The 9,646-nt window shown below is 35.8% G+C and overlaps 1 protein-coding gene across 1 annotated transcript; it reads right to left on the reverse strand.

Annotated features, from left to right (window-relative positions):
- Positions 1–651: 651 nt before the first annotated feature.
- On the reverse strand, positions 652–4,173 carry LOC113063222 (transcription factor Sox-7-like). Its single transcript, XM_026233462.1, has 2 exons — positions 3,676–4,173; positions 652–2,486 (listed from the first exon to the last, which is right to left on the reverse strand). The coding sequence occupies exons 1-2, from the start codon at positions 4,118–4,120 to the stop codon at positions 1,534–1,536; spliced, it is 1,398 nt and encodes a 465-aa protein (XP_026089247.1). The 5' UTR covers positions 4,121–4,173; the 3' UTR covers positions 652–1,533.
- Positions 4,174–9,646: the final 5,473 nt, after the last annotated feature.

Here is a 9,646-nt window from a genome sequence, read left to right on the forward strand (position 1 = left end):
AGGGGGGCGAAGGTAGGGTAGGAGGGGTGTTCCAGCGATCTGCTTAAGACACACACCCAGAATAAGACGAGGGGAAACAAAAGGCCTGTGGAGATGGAGGCGGGGAGAAAAACAGCAGAGCCTGTTTTACACTAATCCTCTGATCCGCAGAGGAGTGAAACTGAGTGCATAATGGGTGTTGCTGATAGCAAACTAGGAACTTAGGGTGGATGCCGCCAGTTTCCAACACTATGGTTATGGCGACGCACAATAATAAAAAATGTAGAGGTCAGCTTCTTGAAAGGACCTCAAACGGTAGCATTCAGTACTAAAATATATGTATGCAAAAAAGCTCCACAAATAGTGGAAACATTAAATAAACATTCAGTTAAATATTTTTAAGAAATAACTGTGGATGAAAAGAACATTTATTAATATCCTGTAAATAAGTTTATATACTATAAGTTTATAAAAACAAAACAAAAACATATTTAACTTACATAAAGCAATTATATACTCACGAGTAATAATAATGATGATAATAATTCAAATGAAAAAGAACTGAATAATTATAACGAAGCTGAAAATAAACCTTTAACTTCCAATAAAGCAGTTTATACTTTCTACTACTACTAAAAGCGACCAAAAAGTCTCAATCTACCAGACATTACAAAATCAAGAGTCACCTGTATTTATTTTTTGTTTTTATTAAGTGGCGTCCAATTCAGATGGGGCCTCAGAACATTCACTTTTAATATATCACAAAATGAAGAGCATCTGCAATTTTTTTTTCTTAAGTCCAGACCTACAGACATAACCATTGTGCTGTACTTAAATGGGCATAAACAATGCAATTTATCATGAAATCGGCCAAACAGACTGGCGATCAACAAACACCAATATTGATACAGTAATTCGCTTGTTATTGACATCAGTGTGGATATCAAAAGTGAGAATGCTAAATGTATAAAACTCGAAATGTAATTTCAGTTAAATTAATATGGCAAACCTAAATTGACATACAATAGTATTCATTATTATTATTATTCTTTTAATTGTTTATGAGTATACAAATACATTTTTTTGAAATGAAGGTAAAGGGAAATGAAAGGGAAGAATTTCCTTCAAAATTAAGTCCTATAAAGGAAGAGACCAGCCTCACTTAAATAAATCTTGAGGTAAAACAATTGAGGTTAAAAAAAAAAAAATCAATTGAATATATCTGGACTGAAAAAAAGCAATACAATAAGCTGTAATGCAAAGCAATTCGATATATAAATAAGCTTTATAGCATATGTACATGCTTTTGTGGCAAGATATGAGAGCATTTTCTATGTTTGTCCATTTTTTCTTTTACTTCCGTTCTTCTTTTGGAAACAAAGATGGGAATGAACTTCATTTTTTTTTTATCTATGCATCCCTGAGGTGTTCTTTGACTTCCTGTAGCTTCTCTTTTCCGCTCCCTCCGCGGCCTTCCTTTCACCTGTCAGTCACATTGCTGACCCTTGTCGAGCCCACAGTCTCTGTCTGTGTCAACTGTCTCTGTTTTGGTGTTTATGAAATGCTGTAGTTGTTGTAATAGGCTGCCGTGGCATCGGCCAATACGGAGATGAGACTGGTTTCCGTAGTGCTGCTGGAGCAAACAGAAGCTGGCGTTACCTGGATGTGTCCCGTGACTGTCATCCCACCGTGTTCGGGGTGATAACTAGTAGAATTTAGGTACTGGTCGAACTCATCTCGGTCTACTTCACCCAGCAATTCAGCCTGGCTCAGCTGATCCAGACCCTCCATGTGCCCCTGCTCTGGAGGGGGCGAGAGCTGGCCCAGGTGCCCCTGGTGCCCGTGATGGATCTGAACCTGGGGGAATGAAGGGCTGTAATAGGACAATGGAGTTGATGTGATAAGGGTCGCCCCACTTCCCTGATGGGACATTGGGATGTGGCCCAAATGTGAGCTCCCACAGTGCAAAGGTACATGCTGGGAGTAATCGGGATGGTAGGGGTGTGGACTGCTCATGTGCACCGGGGTGGGACGCCTGTCATCTGGGCAAGAGGTGGAAGACGAGCAGGAGCTGGTGGAGACTGAGCTGGAGGGCGAGTAGTAGGACTGGTGTTCGTGATCCACGGCGTCCAGAGGCGACATCTCAGGTGGCGTGGGCAAGCCGTATGGGTACGTATCGAAGCTGCTGTTGGAACTGGTGGGATCTCTGAAGACCCTGACGCCGGGTAAAGTTGCGCTGGGAGAACTGAACCTGACACTGCCACTCACAGCGCTCTCGTCGTCTTTATCGAGGGGGTGACAGCAGCCTCGGGGGGAGTTTTGGTCGGGGCCGAGGGTGGTCAGGAGGAAACCAGGGTCCACGCGTTTACAGATGCGCTTCAGTTGCTTCTTCCTACGGGGACGGTATTTATAATTGGGGTAGTCCTGCATGTGTTGCACCCTCAGCCGCTCCGCTTCCTCCACATATGGCCTCTTCTGCGGTGGAGTTAAAGCTTTCCATGACTTTCCTGTTGGAGGGGAAAAAACAGGAGCATTCGACTTAATACTGTATTTTTAAAGGAACAGTTTGAAGTTTTTGAGATTGCCCAGTTAGTTATTCCATTTACAAGCACCAACACAAAATCATTAACTGCTTTATTAGTTTTAAAAATAGTTCGTTTGTATGCTTATATTGTGTGCAGCAAACAAAGTTAAATTAAATGTCTTCATAACTATTTTTTTTTATATTTCAACATAAATAATAAAAAAGAAATATTCATCAGCTAGTAAAATTGCTAATAATGTCAGTTATAAAAATATAGATATTTTTGCACCATAGTTTTTTTTTTATCTTTTAAAAGGTACATATCTTTTAAAATGTATTTGTAGCTTGGCATTCATTTTATAATGTTTGAAATATAATATTGGCAGTAATTATACTGAGTTTATCATTTTCAGCTTTTAGGAATACTTGAATAAATTAATAAATAAAAATCCTATAAATGCCAATAACTGTTAAAACAGGTCTGAAAATTTATCACAACTGAAATAATGTATAACAGTATTAAAAACTAATTTAAAAATACTAACATACAATAAAAAATAAAAAAATAAAAACAACTTCTTAATTCATTATCCCATGAAGTTTTACACTTTTCTTTCAGTTATTTCTCATACAAACCCAAAGATCCGACTAATTTCAAATTAATGAATTTGAAATTATTTCTATTATTTATTTTATATTATTATTGTTTACATATTTTTATATTTTATATGATCTCATTTCTATATAGTATTTATGATTGTAATAAAGTCTCCCACGTGTTACATGATAATATGCGCTCTTGATCTAAATAAAAAATAAATACAATTTATATCACACTGTGATTTATTTCAGTTTAGTTTCAGTTCAGGTTCGTTACGAACATATTCAATTTCTCTGTGTGCTTTACGCTTTACATTTCTCAAGCTTACAAAATTACTTATATCTTTTAATTTTTGTAATAAACATCCCACTTTCTGAAATCGATGCATGAAAACAAAACACAACTGATTCAAAACTGAATTTCGATGAAGCCTCACAAGCCTCACAGTGATATTAATAACAATCTCCTACTATAGTAATAATAATAATACTAATAATAGTCTAATAAAAATAATAAATAGGAGCTGTTAATAATAATGATTATTACACAAATAGTATTAATGATGTCTCACCCAGCATCTTGCTCAGCTCCGCGTTGTGGAGATCGGGGTTCTGCACTGCGAGTCTCTTGCGCTCATCTTTGGCCCACACCATAAAGGCGTTCATGGGTCTCCTGATGCGCGGCTCCGACACCTTGTCCGCGGGAGCTCTGTGGGAGGTGTGTCCGTCAGGTACGTCCGCATTTCCCGCAGAGCACTCAAAGCTCTCCGGCCAGGACGAATACGCGCTTATCAGAGCAGCCATGTGCGCTCTCAAAACTTCAGCTTCCCTTCGTCTCAAACTTTGTTTCTCGGGCGCGGGTGTGACCAAGAGTTTTTCTTTCGTTGTTGAATTTCGTAAAAGTTCACTCAGAGATGACTTTGACTGAGCAGCTGGTGGCTGAAGAGCAGTGTGAGAGAGATGAGTGGATGGTGCTCGACTCCCTCTGAAGCTGTGATTCACTGTTTCCTCCGGCATTGGGAAGCGCTTTATATGAGACGAGCAGCTTCCAGCGCAGGCCCACGGGAGGATCTCAGCTCCTCCTTGACTGAAACCTGAGACCAGCGACAGAAAAATCACAGGAGACTAAAATATTTCAACAGCTTTACTACCAAATCACGTCATTAGCTCTTGGTTGGGTTTGTTTTCATCACATTATTTTGACGGAGAGACAGACATGGTTTTCAGTCAGTGTAGCAGACATTTCCTATATGACAGTCTTTAATAAACAATTAATAGAATGAGATTTTTATTAAAACCTAAAATATAAGCTATATATATACACACACACATTTTACAAGAGTTTGGTTGGATATACTAAAACAGATTCTCAACTGTTATTTTAGCACCTCAAGTTTAGCAAAACATTTTCTCCTTTTCAGGTTCTTGAGTTGTTTTTTTTTTTTTTTTTTTGTGATTTTGGAAATTAAAAAAGGTCTTGATGACACATTACAAGTTCATAAGATCAGAGTATTAGTTTCTGGATTCATCAAACCACTAGTCCATATAGGTTTTTCTATAGACCTATGAGGAAAGGTTCTTCAGTTGTATAATAAAAAATTAAATAAATGTTCCAAAACATTTGTTGTTGTTTTTTAATGTCTGTTGATAAGTGCATTCTGTGACATCCGAATGTTTGTCGTCTTGATTCACTATGATATTATCATGACATTCAATTATTAAAAGTTCTCACTATGAGTTCAACTTCTCAATTTTTGAATGTCAAAACGAAAACGAACCCCTTCAGCCGAAGTTGTTTTAAAAATACAGGAAGCTATTTAAAAAAAGGTATTAAAAAAATATATAGTTATTTAACCAAGGCACAGGAGGCCATATTGTGTGTCACTGGCTGAAGGCTGTTGTTATAGGCACAACATGCAACAAAAATTAGCAATCAGAACCAGGACTGGGATTATCCATTTTATGAATTTTGTTTTAAAATATTGAAGCCTGTAATAAATGATGATGCCAGACTGAAAAGAGTTTGAGTTGGGTTAGTTGGAATACGGATATAAAAATTTATAATTAATTAATGTTGGGGATGGTTTGTAAAGAGGTGCAACATAAATTTAATCATGTTTAAAAAAAAAAGACTTATTCTGTCAAGAATGTTTTACCTGAGCACTTGACTCAACTAAGAGCGAATTAAAGCTTTTGTTCCAGTAGAGACATCCAAGAAGGAAAAGTGTGGTAACAAACACCAGTTTGCTTGTAAGGCAACAAAACACTTCTTCATAAAATTATTTGTAATTAATTGTGCATAACATTTTAAATATAGCAACTGTGTTGAAATGTTGCTTTAAATGGAATGATGTATTTAGATAGCAGATAGCAGATATTAAGATTTAGATTGGGCCGCTTGTATGTGTCCAACGTTCAGCAGAATTAATGACAGATTATACATTCTCATTATTCATTTTCGCTTGAGGAAACATTGAACTTCCATTATGAAACAAGACTTTTCCCTGTACAGCATCTACATGACTTACTCATCAAAACCAGTTGTTCTGCACAATGATTCACATGTCAGACTGTTCAGATCCACTTCAGGTGCTCCCTACCGACTTGTTTTGGTGTTTAGGTTGAACTCCTCTGTTGTCACGATTAGATGGAGGAGTTCCTGTTTACAGCTTTATCTGTGAGCTGCAGCAAATACAGGAAGAATTCAGAAGAATCCAGTGATCTACTCATGAGAATCTGAACCGAGAAACTGGTCCCATTATTGATTTCAATGAATATTAAAAGTATCACGTTGACTGACCTTTGAATTTCTTGTAAGATGTCGGAGAGTTCAGAGGAATGGCAGGTTCATGGAACAGGCAGAGGATGAGCACCATTAAAATGAGGGAGTCATTCAATGAAGCAACAGGAAGAGGAGCTTGATGCCCTGGATTGCAAAAACATTACGATAGAAAAATGACACTTCCTGCTCTCCTCATTATACCTGCGTATGTTGGGGTGTGACAAGCTGGACGTGTGAACTGTTTACTCATTTGTGCCCTTCACTAGATAAACATCTTTCTTGTTCTGCATTTTGTGGCGTGATTTCCTGTTTCACCTGATTAACGTTGGGGAAATGCAGACATACCTGCTGCTTCTCAGTAGGTGTTTGCTTCAACGCAGATAAACTTGGCATCATCTCTGTTGAAGCAAACACCTAGCGAGAAGTTTTTGGAGAAACTCTACATAATTATTGTCACATGACCAAACATTTATAAAGGGCCCATGATGCACAGCTGCCTGGTTATTATATGTCAATGCAAACTTATGTTTAAATATATATGTACTTTTTAATGTATTTGGAAAGTGTATTATTGTGATATATTATTACAATTTAAAATAACTGTTTTCTATTTGATTATATTTTTAAATGTAATTTATTCCTGTGATGGCAAAGCGGAAATTTCAGCTGCCATTACTCCAGTTTTCAGTGTCACATAATCATTTTTTAATGATGTTAATAGACCATGAATTCTTACTTTTCAGCAATGAATCGTTAAATGAAACGTTTAAATGGTAGTGAAGTAAAGTGTATCAGATACTCTAAACAGGGTAAGGTGTGTCAGTCGATGTTGAAAATTGTGGAATGTTGAAAATTATTCACTACATTACAATTAGAATTATTTCCTGATAAGCTTCTGAACATGACACATTTATGTATTACATTATTTGAAATGTAAATGCAGTTTGACCTTGATGATGACATTTTCTGATATATGTAATGTGTATGTTTTCCGTTTATGGGAAATACTTTAGTGGATTCATTTAACTGAAATATTCATGGCTGTTACCTACACATTTAAATTTAGATCAAATACAATATTATCTGTTAAAAATGGACAAGATCACATATCATAACAAATGCTCTGCCAGAAAACATTTGAAAATGACTGACAGTAACAGCCTATTCTGATGTAATTACAATTTCAAGATTTGGAGTTAAATTGTTTTTTCACATTTAGTGCTTACTGAACTTTTTTGTCCCATCTAAAATACAAGAAACATCTGAAAACACTCTTACTTCATACAAAACGTCTAAATTAGATAATAGAATAAAATATCATTAAATATAGTAAATCACATTTAAAATAAAAATGATAAATCTGACCATACCTATGTCACTGGACCACTTTGTTTTAATATATTTCAAATATATCCATCCTTAGAGAACAACATAAGCAAAATGTGATACATCTAGCATCTTCCCCCACACCTATTTAAAGCTTTAACAAAATAATCTGCCTTTTATTTATTTATTTATTTTCTCTAAGAAACAATCTTCTCATTCCTCCCCTTTTGACAAGCACCTTAAAGGATTGTGGACATGGACCGTGGGAATAGGTAGGATGTAGCTCCATTATTTAATCATCACAAACGGGTTTGACGATGCCTTCAGATTAACCTCAGATGCAGATGCCATTTATAGCGGCCGTCATGACACATAAACAAATGAAGCCGTCGCTGTATGGCAGATTCCACAATTATTGTTCTGATTAACATAAGCTGTCCGTTTCCCTTTCCCTCTCTTTGCTCCATACGCCCACTCAGACTCCAAACACGATTATCTTGTCGGGGTTTCTGCTGTCCTCTCAAAACGGTGTATTCTTGAAACAGTTACTCTATGAGTGTCTATTTAATAAATTCATGACAGATGCCCACAAAGTTGACCGAAGTGCACGTGAAGGTCAGTAACATTGGATTTGATTAATCTAGTAAAACAGGACCTCCTTTGGTATTGCAGATTTCAAGAGGATCAATATTGACCGTGTGACAAGGTCATTAGGATTTTAAACAAAAGCATCGTATTTGCTGCCAGTTACTCTACATCAGCTCATGTACTTAACATACACTGGATAAGCTGGGCCCAATGCACAACATTACCATTACGAAAAGACCTCAAAGCTACACATTAGCGTGACAAAGAAAAGCAGGGTCACGCAGAGCGGTGTGCTATTAATCATACACTTACAAACAAGCCAAATGTGTTTGTTTAGCGTCATCATTAAGGATACGTGCAAAATAGGTGAGATTAAATTTAAGGCCCATGATCCATGTCCCAAAACTGTCTATTTGAATAAATCATACTGACAGTAAACACTGCTGACATGTTGGGCTGGTCAACTTATTCCAGAGAAGACCGAGACAAATCTGGCCAAACAGCAGATGAGAATCGAGACTGAAATACTGAACAGAAAGTCATTTTTATCCTATACTAATTAAGAACATAAACTGCAGGGCAAATAACTATTTCGTCACCGAAACTATCTTAAATTGTCACTCTTCAGTCATCCTTTGCTGTAAATAATTTAAAGGGAACAAGGAGTCAGGGGGCAGACAACTTTACACAATTTGTACAAGTAATATTCACAGAGCTGGTTCGTCAACATTGCATAAGTTGCATACATATGAAAAAAAAAAATATATATATATATATATATATTTAATGTAATGTTACCTGAGGTGTCTGTCACCACCTGCCACAAATTTCTGGAATTTATTTACACTGAAATGGCAAAATTATGAACGGAGACATTTGTTTTGAATATTATCAGTAATTTCCAATCCATTTAAGCAAGGGTTTGAAAGTGTGCATGTGAGAAGTTTAATAATCAATATCATAGTAATCTTATATCATTTAATATTATGTTCAGTACTGTATAAAAAAGCTAACCCCAAAAAAATTTAATTGCCATCATCAGAACAGATTTGGAGAAATTTAGTATTACATCACTTGCTAACCAGTGGATACTCTGCAGTGAATGGGTGCCGTCAGAATGAGTCCAAACAGCTGATAAAAACATGAAATATTTTTTAATAAAACTACAGCCTATCATTTAATATCTTGTGAAGTGAAAAACTGCATATTTGCAAGAAAGCCATCAAGACATTTTAACTTCAGATGGTTCATTTTGTCCAAAATACATATAGCGTTCAATCCATAATATTTCTTTATTCAGTGAAACATTTGTCTTATCTGAATCAAGAGAAAAATATGTGCAAGAATGGGTTTGGAATCTCTCCAAATCTGATCTAAGGAAGAAACAAACTCCTCTACATCTTTAAGAGGGAGTAAAAGTTTATCAATATGTTCATAATTGGGTGAAGGTGGAATTTGGATTAGAATTTCATTTGCCATTTTAAAAATGACAGAAGTTATATTAATCCAATATAAACTATAACAAATTACATAATTTTTACCAATTATGTCAATATTGGTCCAGTTATGTAGAATACATTATTTCTCACCTGATTAGTCATCAAAAGATTTTAATCTACTGATTATACATCTATATTTACCTTTTAAACATTCCAGGGGCATATTTTCTGGAAAGCTCAGCATTCTTCCACTATAGACCATTTAAAAACACTTTACAATTTAAGTCATAAATTAATACAATTTTATAAATTATATAGGCGGAAAGTGAAATATAAAGTGTCTCTGAAAATACCCCATATTTTTTAGGAGGAAAATAAAAAGTAAATCATTTATTCGGTTTGCTACAT

This window comes from Carassius auratus, chromosome 45, assembly GCF_003368295.1.
Source record: "Carassius auratus strain Wakin chromosome 45, ASM336829v1, whole genome shotgun sequence".
In the NCBI taxonomy this organism is placed as follows: Eukaryota; Metazoa; Chordata; class Actinopteri; order Cypriniformes; family Cyprinidae; genus Carassius; species Carassius auratus.

Bases quoted from the DNA above. Each gene is read 5' to 3' on its own strand.
- LOC113063222 (XM_026233462.1), bottom strand. From the start codon at position 4,120: ATGCCGGAGGAAACAGTGAATCACAGCTTCAGAGGGAGTCGAGCACCA. The intron at 2,487-3,675 runs GTGAGACATCAT...CCCCTCCAACAG, and splicing joins GGAGCTGAGCAAGATGCTGG to GAAAGTCATGGAAAGCTTTA.